Here is a 17,359-nt window from a genome sequence, read left to right as displayed (position 1 = left end):
GAGAATTTCAGCTAATACCACCCAAGGTTAAATTCTGAAGGTTGCATCTAGTTTCAGTTTTCTGAGTAAAACTTGTTTTACTAGTGATGGAAACTGGAAACTAGTTACGTTTCTGCCTCAGTAGTTGGAAGCTTCTGATCACAGCTGCTTTCTATCTGTACCAGACTGTGATGATGTTGGATGTATCGCTGCTCCAACCAGCTGTCACCAGTCCTTGACTCCAACACTGAGCTTTGAGATTAGTTTCTAGCTGCAGCCACTAGCATGCTAAAGCTAGTTTTATTCTAAAGCTAACATGCTTTTCCTGAATGTGAGACTCTATATCCACTGGATGACTCTGGTTTAAATTAGAGCTGCACTGATCTTTAAAAATCCTGACCTGCCAATTCCAAATTTGGCCGATACCATTTTTTTATTTTATTTTTTTGTCTGAAAGGTTGCTACATATAGCAAGAAAGTAGCTGAGTTGATAACAGTAGGGTGACTATTATTAATCGCAAATATGCAGATACGACCTGAGGGCCAGTCTGTCAGTTAAAAGAAGACAGTGACTGATTTTTAGACCTCTGCCAAGGTAGATATATAATATATTTACCTTGTGAGTATGTGAGTATTGGCCGATCAATGATCTCCTGCAAATTTTAATCACATAGAAGTTTTAGAAATTAAGGAAATTGGCATCAATAAATCGGCTGGCCGATAAATCAGCCTGGTTTAAAAGTGTCTCATTGACTTGGTTCCTACTTATTGATGCTCTTTTCTTTGTGGAACTGAAAGTGAGAACTGAAGCAGGAAGTGCTTCAAACTGTCCCATGATTTAAATGTTCAACTATTTCTGTTTTTATCTTTTCTGTAATAATTAGTTCCACATTTGAAACTAATTATTGTCAAATTGATTGCACTTTATTTCTTTCAAATGTTTGTTTTGTGATTGTTTTCATCTGTCTCCTTTGTAAAAGAGATTTTGATCTAATCTTGTTTTAAATGCTTAAATAATAATAAAAAAATCAAATAAAAAAACAACCATTTCATATAAGAAAACAACGTTGCTGTAAATAACATGCTTTCATATTTAGGAGCCCTCTAGGATCAGAATGTTCTTCATCTGAGTTTAGCGATGTGACTGTTGGGAGCAACAGGTCTAAAGACGCTGACCATGACTTTAAAAGTCACCCTGAGTAAGTTACCACCAGACACTGAAACCTACACTATATTATACATACACTGTAACAAATTGCCCTGTATTTTTACAGTATAATGCTGGCAGCAGGGTTGCCAGCATTATATTGTTAATATACAGTACCCTTACTGTAACCAACTTTACAGTATATTACCGTCACAAAAGAAATCTTTTGATTACAGCACATTGCTGTTTTTTTTATCAGATTTACAATAGACTACTGGCAGCTGTGTTGCCAGTATGTTACAGTTTTTCTATGGTACCATTACTGTTGAATTCACATACAGCTTACTACTGTAAATTTCCAATATAAAATAGAAGCATGGAAAAAAAAAAACACATAGAAAATGTAAGTTCCATCATGTCAAACATTTATTTGGAAAAAAAAAGAACCAACTCAAACATTGACTCATACAGTCTTTAGTGGGCCACATAATAAAGACGAAGGTTTGAAACAACAACGTATATGTGCCTTAAACCTAAACCTTTTCTACAAGAATGTTGAGGGTAAACTGTCCAAAGTAAGTCATATTCTGAAAAACAGTAAAAAAATCACCATCTAGTTTGTGAAATAAATTTCTTAACTGATGTAAAGAGTATTTGAATAAAGCATAAATTGTGGCCTTTTGATTAGTCTGAAATAAAATAAGTATGAAATAAATTATGGAAATAATGCATTGTACAACTACTACTTTTTCAATGCAAAATATGACTTTTTGTGGAAGTGAGGAACAATATGATGCAACATAAAACAAATGAAACATTTAACTTTCAATCTAAAGCATAGAAAAAAATTGCAAATTTTAGTTTGATAAAAATTTAAATGAAACATAGACTTGAATTTTCTTTAGGGCAAAATCAGAGCTCCAACTTCAAAATATAAAACAGTGAAACAATATTTAACAACACTGCCAAGATAAGTTAAACATGGTGCCTGTACAGTCAAAATTACATCTGAAGAACAGAAAGTGGGAGCCTTAACAAAATGTATGCTCTTAATTAAAAGAGATGTCTTAAGATTATGCTGACCTTTAAACCAAAAAAATCTCTCAAGAACACTCCTGTTCAGGGATAAGTTGCCTTGATGCCTGTATAGTTTTTTGTTTGTTTGTTTTTGCGTGGAGGGGCAACAATATCTATAGCTTGGTTAGAAAGTTCTCACTATGAAATTCCACTCAAAGTCCATGAGGTTTTTCAGCAGAGTTGAAACACGAGGGATGACAGTGACCGACTTCTTTTGAAAAGTTTTCCCTGTCCTCTTGGAGATGATCTTGATCTTGGCCTTGGTCCGGGTTGATATCAAGAAAGCGCCTGAAAATGCAGTAATTTCTGATTAGCATATGATGCTTAAGGAGTCAGGGTTTAATGTGTGCTAGATGAAGACAAACTTTTGAATGTTAAGAGTTAATAAAGAGACACCAGCATAACATTTAAACAGTTTTCTGCCAAGTCAACTCTGTGAAACTCCAAATTCCCAGTTGATATCCATTCACCAATTTGACTTTAGCAGCTAATCATAGCAATTCAAGTCAAATTACACTAAAGAAAGAAAAAGAGCTTCCAAACATGTCAATATTTGTAAATATGACTCATCAAAAATAACTTACCTTAGGATTGGCTCATAAAATGCAGGATTCAAATGGATAGTCCTTGTAAAGAAAGTTCTAGAGCAGGGGTGTCAAACTCCAGTCCTCGAGGGCCGGTATCCTGCAACGTTTAGATGTGCCTCTGCTGCACCACCTGAATACAATAATAGGTCATTAGCAAGACTCTGGAGAACTTATCTACACAAGGAGGAGGTAATGAAGCCATTTCATTCCAGTGTTTTGTGGCACATTGAAAGACTGCAGGACACCTGGAGGACTGGAGTTTGACAGCCCTGTTCTAGAGGTTGCTTCCACATGTCACAATAACATGTCTTCTTCAGAAATACAGTAGCGTTCTGTTTAAAGACAGCCTCCTTACCGTTGAATCTAAAATCATTCCAAAAATGCAATGCTACTCACAGAATACTACAGTATTTTATTAAAAACAGTAATAATTGCCCAGAATGCATTGTTTTTCACGGTGCAGTACCGTTTTAAATAGAAACAGTATGATACTGTTCAGTTTTGGCCGTTTTTTTACAGCAATTTGTTACAGTGTATATAGAAACCTGAACCTCTTCTGATTTTAGGATTAACAGATTACTTTAGAAATAGCTTAATATGAATTACAGTTCATATAAATTCAGACTAATTTTTCCTCTGACAATCTGAATTCTGTTTTTCACTGCAAATTTTAAACATAGGTGTTTTAGAAATACATATGAGAAGCTCATACAAAGCCAAAAGGAGGTCATAAGCCAAAAGGAGGTGCTACGCCAGAAGGAAGATTTATTACGTCAGCGGGAAGATTTAATACGCCAACAGGAGGCAATACGCCAGCGGGAAGATTTAATACGCCAACAGGAGGCAATACGCCAGCGGGAAGATTTAATACGCCAACAGGAGGCAATACGTCAGCTGGAAGATTTAATACGCCAGCAGTCAGTTCAGAACCAGGAGGCCCAGCGGAAGATAAATGCTGTGGGTGATGAACAACATTTGAACTGTGGAACGACTCATTCATGTGAATTAAAAAGGTAAAATATTACTTAAAATAACCTTCAAGTTTCTTTGAAAATCCTATTTTTTCATATCAGATTTCACTTCACTAGATGTCAGAATTTCTTAAAGCTCAAACTTTCTTTTATATCTGGTACTTTGGAAAGGAAATTATATTTACCAATATTACTGAAATATAATTACTGAAAATGTATTGAAATATATTCTAATATATTTTTCCCAATATGTTTTCTATTGTATTACATGTAAATACAACACATTATTAATCAAACATTTATTTTGAAAAAAAAAAAAACAACTCAAACACTGACTCATACAGTCTTTAGTGGGCCACATAATAAAGACGAAGGTTTGAAACAACAACGTATATGTGCCTTAAACCTAAACCTTTTCTACAAGAATGTTGAGGGTAAACTGTCCAAAGTAAGTCATATTCTGGAAAAACAGTAAGAAAATCACCATCTATTTTGTGAAATAAATTTCTTAACTGATGTAAAGAGTATTTGAATAAAGCATAAATTGTGGCCTTTTGATTAGTCTGAAATAAAATAAGTATGAAATAAATTATGGAAATAATGAATTGTACAACTCAGCACACTACTTTTTCAATACAAAATATGACTTTTTGTGGAAGTGAGGAACAATATGATGCAACATAAAACAAATGAAACATTTAACTTTCAATCTAAAGCATAGAAAAAAATTGCAAATTTTAGTTTGATAAAAATTTAATTATTAATATTCTAAAAATATTGCACAATAGGTCATGAAGTGATGGCTATTCTTGTTCAGAAATATCTGCTAAAGAGCAGAATTTATGATTCCATCAGTCACAGAAAGTCATTCAGGCTCTGAAGCAGCAAAGCTGCCCCACACCATCACACTGTTTGTCTGCTGGTCAGTTTCTGATCAGATTTAGTTCAGATTTAAAAACCTATAAACATTCCTAAAATGTTCCACTTGTTTCTCTTCAGTCCACAAAATATTTCCCAAAACCTGAAAGATCATCAGAAATGTTCTTTGGGTCAATCTGAGACGGTTCTGTGTTCTTTTGGGTCAGTAATGGGGAACTCTCACATGAAGGCTATTTTCTCTCTCTTAGAGTTGATTCATGACCTTTGACCTTCACTGACACAGAGATCCTGGTTGTAGTTTGTAAATGTTTTACAAACTCAAATCATTTAGAGTCCTCTCCCTGCAGTTACTTGTGTTTCCAACAACTTGCTAAAAGTAGAAGTTAAATTTACACAGACAAGGGATCAAAATGCATGAGGCCCAAAACAAAACTGAGATTAAATTGCTATTCCAAGTATTATCAGGACAGCTTAGTGAGTCAATGCCGATCTCTTTAATGCATTGCAGTCACTGCAGCGGATGACTCTCTAAAAGACATTTTCTAGTGTTTCTTGTGTATTTTTATGTTAGAAATGCTCACAAACCACTGAAGTGGAAACTAGTAGATCCACTGCTAAATTTGATATGGGAGACAGACAAAAAGCATGCAGACAAACTCAGCAATATACAGTTCCTCCTTTTACTCTTGGAAGTAAAAAAATATTATAAATCAAAATTTCTGGTGTTGTTTCTCTTTGCCTCATTTCTTTATTTAGTCCTAAAAGTGGTCTTGAAGAATTAAAAATATATAGATATTTTTATAAAGAACAGCATGCTAAAGCAAGTTGCACTCTAAAGGTTGCATGCTGTCCCTGAATGAGAGGCTCTACATCCACTGGATAATTAGAGATGCACCAATCTTTAAAAATCCTGTATCTTAAAGATATTTATAAATTCATTCACAGTGAGCTGGTTTTCATTCTGTGTTTTTCACTCCACAGATCTAAACTTAAAGAGCAGCAAAGTGAAATTGAAGACTTGCAGAGAAGGTACTTCATGTTGCCAGATTTTGACAATGAATTAACAATTTCTAAACTCTGTCAGCACGTCCAGTTTGATTCAATGATTTGGATACAAAATGTTTACTTCTCTGAATTATACATGGTGCCCATAACTAAGGTAAAGGAAGTGAATTTCCATCTATTTTTATGATAGAAGAAGCTCAGATTTTTGAGGGCAAAGTTAATAAAAATCATCACACAGGATTCAAACCTCTTTGCTCCAATCAGACCAACCAGAAGATATATTCAGCACATCTGAATACAGATTAAAAACTCCAGAAAATCTCTGACTTCTTAATGGTTATAAGGACTTTTATCTGATGTTATATGTATTGATGTGGATTTGATTGTTGTGACCAATCAAATACAAATCATTAGAAAAGTTCTTTCCTTTAACTAGTGCAGGTCTCTTGTCTCGTTTCATCCTGGAGCTCTAGCAGTTTTTCCTAATTTTGTCCACCACTGGGATATTTCAAAACCAAAAACATGACAGCTTAAAACTCAGTTTAGAGTTATTTCTCTTTCCAAGCTTGAACTCCCTCTTTACCTTCCTTATCAGAATGACCTGCTATGAAAAATAAAAACATCCTTTTCAGGTAAAAGTTACCTGGAACATCACCGTCACTCACTTCATGATTCAAACAAAAATATGTCCCTACAATATTGACACAAAACAAAATATAAACAATGTGTGAGCATTATTTTATCCCTCCTCTGGTCATCTAGTTTGATTCCTGCATCATTAATTTATTCATGTCTGTTCATCCTATAGATTGTTTCTTTCTCTGGTAACAAAGCTGCTGTCTCAAAGTGAAGACAGCAAAAACTAACTGGAGCTCTTCTCCTTCACATCCTTACAGATTATTATTTATTAAAAGTTACCATTACAGTAAAATAAATAATATATCTTAAAACAGAGTGGTCAGATATTTTGTAGTGGATTTCATAATCTGACTTTTCAAATGTGCTAAATTTTTTATTCTCCCTGTTTTCATATGATGGCTGTAAAACCTGACAGGAAACATGAAGATAATCATGACTCTGTTGTTTTTACACAGATTAAATTATGAAGAAATGCAACATCAAAACACAAGGTAAATATCTTTTTATTTTAATTTCTATTTCTTTATTCTTGTCTCTCTTGAGCTGGTTTTTATTCTGTTTGTTTGACTTCTTAGATCAGCTCTAAAAGAAAAGGATGTGGAAATTCAAGACTTACAGGAAAGGTATTAAAATGTTTTAATGTGAAACATTGTGGGGTTTTTTTATTTGGAACAATAAGAAAAGTTTAGTGATTTAAAAAAACGAACTGATTTCTTAACCTAATCTTTATTTCAGCTCTAGTCAGATGTTATTCATTTTAAAGGTCTTAGCTGTAAACACACAATAACTCAGTTTTCTATCTGATTTGCTAAGTTGCTAATTATGTATAGGTATTTACTATAAAAACTTAAATAGTTATTAAAGAATTATTAGTTTAAAAAAGAGAGATTTGTGTAAACAAACATTTATGAAATCCAATGTTGTATAAAGTACTGAAATCTCAGAGTCAAGTAAAAGTATAGGTACCGCTCCAAAATATGACTTTGGTAAAAGTAAAAGTCACTGATTGAAATGTTACTTGAGTTAAAGTATTAAAGTACCTGAAACATCTTGTACTTAAGTATGGAAATTACTGTAACAATGGATGTACTCAAGTAATGTAATGAAAAGTACAAGTAAAAAGTAAAACAAGTCAAATGCAGTTTGAATGACATTTTTTATATTTTGGTAAACTTATTAAATACACTTAAAATAATGTACACAACCAAGTGCAGGCAAAATAAAACCTGCTAATAGATAAACCTGCAGGAATCATTTAGTTAAGAAAAGTAGGTGCTTTACCTAAACCACAAGGTTAACTTGACCTGCTTTAGGTTAACTTAACCTGCTTTAGGTTAACTTAACCTGCTTTAGGTTAACTTAACCTGCTTTACAACTGAACCAGCTTCTTAGTAAACCCTCCAGGACACAAAATACAAAGATTCTATAAACCTCAGGTTTTCCCTTTCAGTAAGGTCAGTGCTGAAAATGAGAAAAATAAATAGTCAGTACAGAAAATGCGGCCAACATGAAGAAAAAAAGCAGTTAAGATTACTCTATTTCACAAACTATAGGTGCAACAACTGGTCATTATGCAAAAGAAAAAAAGAATTGGGAGGGAAATTCAGCTTATTTGGCATCTGAAGAGGGAGAGCTTTTTGTTAACTTGGTGTTTAATGGGAGAAGCGAAACAGACCTCCGTGAAGCTGACACCCACCTACTCAAATAATCCAGCAAATACTCTGATTGGTTAGTGCTTCGTTTGTGCCGTTAAAATGTTCTGTTTGTGCAGCTTTGGTTTCCGAGATATTAAAAATTATTTTTAGGCCATCCAAAATATATACTTTTTAAGATTACAATTACTGAAAATATTGTCATGAATTTTGTGTCAGTTGGTCACAAGGCAATAAATCTATTTCCACTAGTTTCTCAGGAGAGTTAAACTTTGTTGACTCTCCCTGAGTGAAACTCTGACACCTTGAGGAAGGGGAAGACCTAGAAAACGGCTGGCCGAAATTAGAGTTCACGAATCGGATCAACCTCGAGTTAGGCGCTGCTCACACTGGATATTGGAACAGTCAAAATCCAAATTGAAAACAACTTTGCTGTTGTTGAGAATTAAAATGAGGAATAACTTGATTTAGCTCGTTAATTCATTCCTCTTTTTTCCCAATTCTTGTGTTTCTGTATATACCCAGGGAGAAAGAGCAATCACACGACGTCAGACTTCAGATATGCAGAGTTTTATCCAGAGAAAATCATTGCAAAAAGAATGTTACAATAAGCATCTCACCTAGATCATCAAAAGTCGAAGACATGACAAAACAGAAACAATTAACTGAGTAAAAAGGGAAACAAAAACACAAACAAAAGATGCATCTTTTGGGAAACTCACTCAGCACAAAGAGATTTGAACTTCTGCTGTAAAACAAACCATTTTATAAGAATGTGTATTTCCCTCATTTAAATATATGCATTAGGAGGTGTGTTTTTCCTTTGTGTGGGCTGTCTTAAATGTTAATTTTATTACCTCTGAGACCCACTGAAACACCCAGCTCTTCTCGTACCAGGCTCTGGCCAGACTGTGATATATGACGTGCAGCTGCAGCGTTATCTCTTCCTCAAAATGATTCAACAAGAAACCAGTTGGTGTTTTTTAAACAAACTCGCACACAATGTATTGCTTAATACTAACTATAAGTTGGATATAAAACTAACTAATTAGAAACATGCTTTTTAATGCTTAAAGAAATATATTTAATTCTAATATAGATAAAATTATTTATAAAAAGTTTTAAGATCCTAGTGAACTTTTGAACCACGCTAAGGAATTTTTTAATTGTCTGGCAGATAGATGCCCTGTCTAAAGAGATTTAAAGAAGTCTCAGTCTGTCTTTCTTTAAGATTCTCCCTATACAATTCATGTAAAACTTTTAGAGTGGCCAGTTGTTTTAGTTTGGATCTTTATCTAAGTTTGTCTTAACGTAAAGATTAGCCTGTGTACTATTGTGCTATTTTAAAATTCTATTTCAACACTGTGTTTGTTTTAATGGCACAAACCTGCACAGCATTAACGGACCAGCCCACCTTGGTTTGTTTTGGAGCAAAATGCGGGGATGGTGAACTCTGGATGGCCTAAAAAATAATTTTTTATAACTCGGAAACAGAAGCTGCACAAACAGAGCACTGACCAATCAGACTGTTTGTTGGACTTTCTGACGTAGGTGGGGAGGTGTGAAACCTGTGCATCTTATTGGTGGTGATGAACAAGCCCAGGCAAGCAGGCTTTGTTACAGTCGATCATTAGGTTGGTCAAAACATTTGCGTTTCTCTCTCGCTTTTTTGTAACGAGTAACTAAACCACACATTGAAAATGTATCGGAGTAAAAGTATGCAATTAAGTTTGGAAATGTAGTGAAGTAAAAGTGAAAGTTATCAAAAATGTTAATACTCGAGGAAAGTATGAAGTACTCCAAAATATACTTAAGTAAAGTAGTGAAGTATTTTTACTTTGTTACTATACAACACTGATGAAATTATTTACTTGTTTGAAGGACTGAAGTCATGCAGCAGCTTTGCTTTAAGTAAATATTTCACTTTCATTAAATTCAGTAGAAAAAACACATAAAGTGTTGTTTTGTTTTTCACTGAGGCCAGTGTTTGTTTAGCCAGTATGTTTGCATTAATTTAGTGAGTTGCTCATTTTACTCTACAGATCATCTCATAAGAAAAATGAAAATGAAGATCTTAAATGAATGTAAATGGTTTGAAACATGGAATTTGTTTTTTTTTGTTTTGTTTTTTGTCAATGGTTGTGAGCTGATGTGGGACATCAAGATAATTATGTGTTGGTTTTAAACAGAATAGAGGAGAAGGATGAACAACTTCAACTGATGAGGTAAATATTTTTCAACATTCATTCATTCACTGTGAGCTGGTTTTCATTCTGGGTGTTTTACTCAACATATCTATGCTTAAAGAAAAGAAAAAAAATAACTGAGGCCTTGAAGCAAAAGTTTTTCATGTTCCAAGACATTAACAAAAAGTAACAGTTTCTAAAATCTGGGATTCTGATAGGTTTATTAAAAAAGTTCACTGTAAAACATTCTAAATTTTCACTGTAAAACATTTAACATTTTCAAAGGAAATGTCTCTACCACTGCCAAAATAGTTTTAATAACTATTCATGATTTGAGTTTGTAAATGTTTTACAAACTCACAAGTAACTGTAGTTACTTGTGTTTCCAACATGTTAAAAGTAGAAGTTACAGTAAATTTACACAGACAAGGGATCAAAATGCATGAGGCCCAAAACAAAACTGATATTAAATTGAGGTTCCAAGTATGAGGAACGCATACTTACTATTCATATGCCAATCTCAATAATAAATAGCAGTCACTGCAGTGGACAGCTATCTAAAGGCCACTTTCTAGTGTTTCTTGTGTATTTTTATGTTAGAAATGCACACAAACCACTGGAGCGGACAGTAGTGCATCCACTGCAAGTACAGACAATTTTTGCTAAATTTGATATGAGAGACAGACAAAAAAGCATGCAGACAAACTCAGCAATATCCAATGCCTCCTTTTATTCTTGGAGGTAAAAAAAACATTTTTGTAACACAGGGGTCACCAACCTTTTTGAGACTGGGAGCTACTTCACGGGTACAGAGCAACACGAAGGACTACTCACAATAGTTATCAGTAATAATTTACCATGTGGTTAATTGCTATTATGTGATCAGATGTTTTTAGCTCACAAAGTTTTAAGTTTGATTCCCTTTTGGAGTTTTTCTCTGTGATTCTAAACTGGCCACAAGTGACTTAAATAAACCAAAGAAAACTGATGGATTGTTGCAGTAACACCTGCAGCTGTACAGCACTGAGTACCTTGAAATTTTCCTTTAAATAAAAAAGAAAAGAATAGTTATTGTTTTATCATCTGTTCTATTAGCAAAATTGTGGAAAATAAAATGTCTTTTGTGCCAAAACATATTAAACACACACAGCTGTCAGTCTGATGCGTGAGGTGGGGAACAACAAAGCCTCAGTCTTATTGGTCAGTTTGCTTTTATTAATTTAACGGCTTTGTGTTTTTCTGCAAGCTAAAAATGAACGAGTTGGGTTTGAACCTCCTGTTGTTCTAAGATCAGCCTGAGCTTCTGATAGTCTGCGCGGTTCTGGTGGGTCGCCGGTTTATTCGCTTTTTTCGTGGTTTCGCGAACCGAACAGCTGATGGGTCACCCGCTGGCTGACACTAGCAGATGTGGAAAAATAAAGGTCTGACACAAAACTATCACTGCACCTGACCAGCAAGAGCACAAACACTTCTCCAATGCGCAAAAATCAGCACAAGCCTAAACCAAGAGCAGCGGACTTTTTTTCCAGACGATGCTAAATAATAAAGACGTGGAAGCGAAGCCTCCCCATGTGGTTCACGGAAAGAGGACGGTGTTGATTCCCAGATGTGCGCTACAAATAAGATGTTTTGGCACAATTTATTAAATTTTTCTTCACAATTTTGTTAATAGTAAATAGGGTTAAATAATAAAAACTCCAGAAGTTATTCATTTCTTTCTTTACTTAAAGGAAAATGTCAAAGTACGCAGAGTGCAGCTGCAGAGTGCAGCTGCAGAGTGCAGCTGCAGGCGCTGCTGCGCTCCGATAGTTTCCTGCAGGCGCGCAGTTCTGGACTTTAACAGCAGGAAAGAGTTTTATACGTAAAGCAATTTATTTTAAACGTTTTCATCATTTCCCTCTTTTGAACTCTAAATATAAACAGATGTCATTACTTCAATGTAAAAACATTTAATTAAATTATTTTTTGGTAGTGCTCCCTAATGATAATGGCTATTTTTAGAAGTGGCTCCGCGGGCGACTGAAAAAGTCCCTGCGGGCACCGGGTTGGTGACCCCTGGTCTAGTGGTTATTGATTAGTTTCAATGACCAATAGATAACTTAATCAACCACCTCACATGTGACAGCTCCATTTGGCTTTATTACCTTTATTGTTGAAGTTGTGCTTCCATCTCACGAACTCTGGAAAAGCAGAGTTAATCAATTAAAATGTTAATTGATTTGAAATTGTCTTAAGTAGCCTATATCTATTTATTGCAAGTTTGGTCATCGCATTAGAAAAGGTTGAGGGAAATGGCAAAATTTGTGTTTTCCTAAATTGTCATTTTTATTACTAATCAGTGACCTGATGTCACTTGACCTGATCTATTTTGTTTTTAAACAGACTAAGAGCAATTTATGCAGAACTTCAAGCCCAGGTCAGCTTGCAGTTTTCACAGAGCCTGTCTGCTGATTGCACTGCACTTCACCAGAGAACAATGTCTGACAGTAAGTTCTTCAGGACTCTGAGCCGCTTGTAACATTTGATTACTTAATCAATTAATTTCCCTTTTGGTAAAATAATGAAATAATAAAGTAGTTTGAATGTGAATTCAGTTGGTAGACTTTTAGATTGTATGTGCTGTTGCTGAACAGACTTTTATGTTAATTGTTTTCACAGACAAGAGATCAGTTGTAATCTTGGGAAACGGAAAGTCTCTAAAGGAAGCTCTGATAACTAATTTCCTGGGGAAAGATCTGTCTTCACTGACTAAAGGAGAAATCAATGGTTCCACAGTTTATGAAACCAATGAACTTAAGTTCATATGTACGCCAGATTTTGAAACATCCCATTCAAAAATAAAGGCACTGTTTTCAAAAAAACAATTATATGACATGTATTTGGTGGTGGTAGAAAAAGGATTCTCACTAGAAGGTACCTGGAAACTCATTGTAGATCTGAGCAACATGACTGGAGTAGGAACAGAAAACTTGTTTGTCGTACTTCCACTACAGCATAAACAGGTACCTGAATCTCAGTATGCATTCAAGTTCTACACCTTCAACCAGTTGCAGTCAAAACTGAGTGAGCTTGAAAAGAAATCAACAGCATCAAGGTAAATGTGAAACATGGAAACACTGTTCTACAGTTTGATAAGAAATAAAACATAGTAGAATTAATTCTGATGTAGTGTTAATTTGATGTTATTTCTATAAAAATAACTGCATGTAACATGAACTAATATGACTCTTCTCTTATGCTGTAGTTCTTTGCCGACAGAAGGAAACAAAGGTAAGCTGCCGTAACAATTTAATCATCACTAAAGATGCAGAATAAAGATACATTTATAAAATGAAGATTCTATTTATTAAGGTCATTCCCTCCCTTGTTTCATCAGGAAATGTTATTGACCAGATTAGGAACCAAATTTCAAATTTACCAGTAACACTGGTCTGATTCCTGCTAGACCTGTAGAATCAGGAAGCTAAAAGACCTCAAAAAGTAACACATAATGCACTGATCTAAAGAAATGAGAAACTATTTATAGACTATAACTTTGAACCATGCGGCTTACATATGTACATTTCCGTTTAAAAAAAAAAAAAACTTTGTAGATGTGACTTATAGTACGGTTAACTCTATAGTCTGTAAAATATGGTACCATCTTTGTTTAGAAAGAAATACTAAATTGTACTTAGTATTTCAAGCTCCAACATCTGAATGGCTTAAAAAATTAAATTGTGCCCTGGTCAAAATCTGGACTCATGTTTGATTCAAACTCTGTGTCTGACCTTAAAGAGGCTGTTCATTCAGGGAAACACTTTACTGGACTGTAGTTTGATGATACTTAACATGTGAGCAGTGAAAAGCTTTTGATTGCTTTCTTTTTATGTATTTATGAAGGAAGACACCCCGACACTAAAGTGAACCTGGTTCTGCTGGGAATGACCGGAACAGGGAAGAGTGCAAGTGGAAACACAATCATTGGAAAGAAAGTCTTTGAATCCAGAATCAGCTCCATTCCAATCACCAAAGAGTGTCAGAAGGAAGAAGTTCAGATAAATTCTCTCAATGTCAGAGTTATTGATACCCCTGATATGTTTGATGATGAGATGGCAAAATCAGCTAAAGACAAACATGTAAAAAAGTGCAAAGAACTCTGTGGGTCAGATCCTTGTGTTTATCTACTTGTGATGCATGTCAGCAGATTTACAGATGGTGAGAGAGAAATCCTGAAAAAATTAGAGAAGATGTTTGGGGGAAATGTTAGTAAGCAAACTGTCCTTCTGTTCACTCGTGGAAATGACCTGAAGCAGTCTGACATGAGCTTCAGGGATTTTCTTCATGACTGTCAGGAGAAACTGAAAAAAATAGCTGCAAAATGTGACAACAGGTGTGTTCTGTTTGAGAACAGCACATCTGATCCAGATCAGGTCGACAAACTCATGAAGATGGTCGATCTAGTTCTAAAATAGAAGAAATTATCTCAAAGTCAACAATAAAGTCTTGCAAGTTGGTTTCTTTGTGCAAAGTTGCTTTTAATCAGGAACATCTTTCAGTGCTTTATTCATTTATCAATTTATGATCATCTAATTTTAATGCTGTTCACCTGTTTTATTTTCCTTCTTCGTGTGTAATGAAGTGTGATTACTTTGTTGTGATTTCTTATGTTATGGCAACAATAAAGATCAATTTAAACCAAACTTTCTTTGCAAAAGTGTGACCAAAGAGTCTTCAGTCATAAGTTAATGCTTTAATGATTCCAAAAAAGAATCAAAACCACAAAATAGAAGCAAAAAACCAGTTTAAAACAAAATGTTTTATTTTTAATTCAGTTTACAAATTAAATTCTATGGAATTGATTTCTTGGTTTCTGTTCTGCACATCAAAAATCAACCATAGAGAAAGTTTTTCAATTCTGTCAAAAATAAATAAAATAAATCATATATTTAAACAATATCAATATGAAAAGGCCATAGAAACAAAGAACGAAAAAAATCTGCCATACAGCTAAGAAAAAAGTAAGAATAAATTTTTAGGTCCACTCTGGCCACTTTTAGAGCAAAGATTCAGTCCAACTTGTAGGAGGAGCAACAGCAGCACAGCGATCAGCACAGGCTCCATCAGAGCTGCTTTATGGAGCTAAAACAGTCTCATAATTCACAAATGCATAAATTAAGGTTGTTTTCACACCGGATAGTCCAGTAGACTTGGTGTCTTGTTGCACATTTCAGCAACAAGTCAGTTCAAAGTGCTTTACATCACTCACGCCTCACATTATATTCATAGAAATGTCAACAAAAAAAGATCACTGCAACATCTCTCTCACTTGCCTGTTTCCAATAAATTATCTACTAGTAATTTTAGTTATCAACATTGTGGTAATTAGCTCTTTTGAACATCCATATCAAGCTTGACAACCATTTTCAGATAGTACAGATCTGAAAATGTCTGCATGGATGATGTGTCATCCTGGTTTCCACCTTAGTATCTTTATATCTTTGCTGTACCTCATTAATCTCTATATGTGAAGTTATTCCTGAGTTAACGTTGATGTGGGATTTCAAACTCTCCTTTGCTCCCACAATCTCTGTGTGTAACCTCTTTCTGGATCTAGTTATCAGCTTCTGTTGTTTCTTAACATCAGAAGTTGACCCTGGTTCATCTATATTTTATTGACATAACATTATTTTTTGTCTCTTGCTCATGATCACATATCCATGCATCTACATGTTTGTTCAGGACAAATTATTAGTACAAAGTCAGTAACTCACTATGTGTTTGCTTAGATATTAAACTTTCATCCAACTGGCTACACTGAGTTTGAATGCCTTGTTTCATCTCTGAAATTATATTTGAATCCATGCAATTGACTTTGAAACTGGACAGATTCAGCTGCTGAGCTTATCTTTCATCTGAAATACTTATTGCTGTCGTTGTGTCTAAATTATTTTCCTTATTATTTCAGTCAAATAGAAATTATGTTTTGTTGTTTTGCACATCAGACCATTGAGTTTAGATTTATGAAAACTTTATTTGAACAATGCTGTTTCTAGAGTGAAAACTGTCAAGGGATTGTAGCTCATCTTCATATGATTTATCAGGGAAATTTGGATATTTTACAGAGAAAGGTCCGCTGCATTTTAAGGTTGGCCCTAAAGGACTGTTAAATTCTGTTTGTAGGAAAGCTGCAGGTTTGAACGCCTCTTGTCGACCATCTTACAGGTGGCAAGTGGCTGAAAATACAATCATTCAATTTATGACACATTGTGGTGGAATTACTCCCTTTTTACCAAATTTGGATAGATTGAGCATAAAACAGTTGATTTAATTTTATGTCTGTAATATTATCTCTAAATGTGCACTGAATGATTGCATTCAAGAAAACTTTAACTGAAAGTATTTGGCTGTTATTCTGTAGAGCTGTGCAGCTTAGTTCTCCAAAGGACATTCCTTGATGACAACATCTTTATCTGATGTCATTTCCCCATGATGTCACTGCCTTCAATCATGTCTTTGTTTTGTCTGAATGTTGCCATTTGCCCTATTGTGTCCTTAACTGTTTTTTTATTTTATTTTGTTAGAAACTGTGGAGTACTCACTTTTAAACCAGAAAATTAATTAGATGAGTCACTCTATAGCTTATTTTTTCAGAAACTGTAAAGTATTCACTATTTAGATCCAGAGACACTTTTGGATCGAGACTATTTTTTAGACTCCTGTTCTTCCAACCAAGAAATGGAATTAGACCAGAGGATACTTTGTTTACATACTTTAATTCAATATTACATTATTTTTTTCCTTTTTTATGCTATATCCTTTTGTTTGTTATTTTGTTTGTATTTCCTTTTAATTCCTGTAAAGCACATTGTATTGCCTTGTTCTTGAAAATGTGCTATATAAATAAAATTACCTTTACCTGTAAGACAGAGCTTTTTCAAGAAAAATAATTACACTATTGTGTTACTTAAAACATTTTTTTAATGTTTCTTACAATTATTTGTGTCTATAGTTAATCTGTCTGTTGTTGGTTTGATAAACGACACGAAAGATTTTTTGGTGTGTGTTATACATTTTGAACGCCAGATGGCGCCTATTAGACGCCTGGTAGTGTTTTTTAAAATGTGAAACGTGGTCATTTCTATATTTGAGATGTTTTCAAACCCTTGGTAAATGTGACACATAGTCAGGTAAAATGTTTTAGGTGACTTATTTTCTGATAAATCCAGTACAATCACATTATTTGTAAAATCACATT

General features: G+C 34.3%; 1 protein-coding gene across 4 annotated transcripts in view; it reads left to right on the top strand.

Moving 5' to 3' along the window:
• LOC129374465 (uncharacterized) overlaps positions 1-14,804 on the top strand; it is a 37,662-nt gene extending 22,858 nt beyond the window's left edge. For 3 of the 4 annotated variants that reach the window (XM_055052909.1, XM_055052911.1, XM_055052912.1), the window contains exons 5-14: positions 1,077-1,178; positions 3,471-3,803; positions 5,622-5,669; positions 6,740-6,775; positions 6,860-6,907; positions 10,126-10,161; positions 12,505-12,608; positions 12,781-13,216; positions 13,367-13,392; positions 14,005-14,804. In XM_055052909.1, coding sequence (XP_054908884.1) covers positions 1,077-1,178; positions 3,471-3,803; positions 5,622-5,669; positions 6,740-6,775; positions 6,860-6,907; positions 10,126-10,161; positions 12,505-12,608; positions 12,781-13,216; positions 13,367-13,392; positions 14,005-14,576 — 1,741 coding nt within the window. In that variant the 3' untranslated portion in view covers positions 14,577-14,804. The remainder of the gene's footprint in view (positions 1-1,076; positions 1,179-3,470; positions 3,804-5,621; positions 5,670-6,739; positions 6,776-6,859; positions 6,908-10,125; positions 10,162-12,504; positions 12,609-12,780; positions 13,217-13,366; positions 13,393-14,004) is intronic. The other variant, XM_055052913.1, reaches the window with a different exon arrangement.
• Positions 14,805-17,359: the final 2,555 nt, after the last annotated feature.

This window comes from Poeciliopsis prolifica, unplaced genomic scaffold (assembly GCF_027474105.1).
Source record: "Poeciliopsis prolifica strain line A6 unplaced genomic scaffold, Auburn_PproV2 SCAFFOLD036, whole genome shotgun sequence".
Taxonomy (NCBI): Eukaryota; Metazoa; Chordata; class Actinopteri; order Cyprinodontiformes; family Poeciliidae; genus Poeciliopsis; species Poeciliopsis prolifica.
The sequence above is the reverse complement of the archived record's forward strand: the minus strand, read 5'-3'. Positions and strand labels throughout refer to the sequence as shown.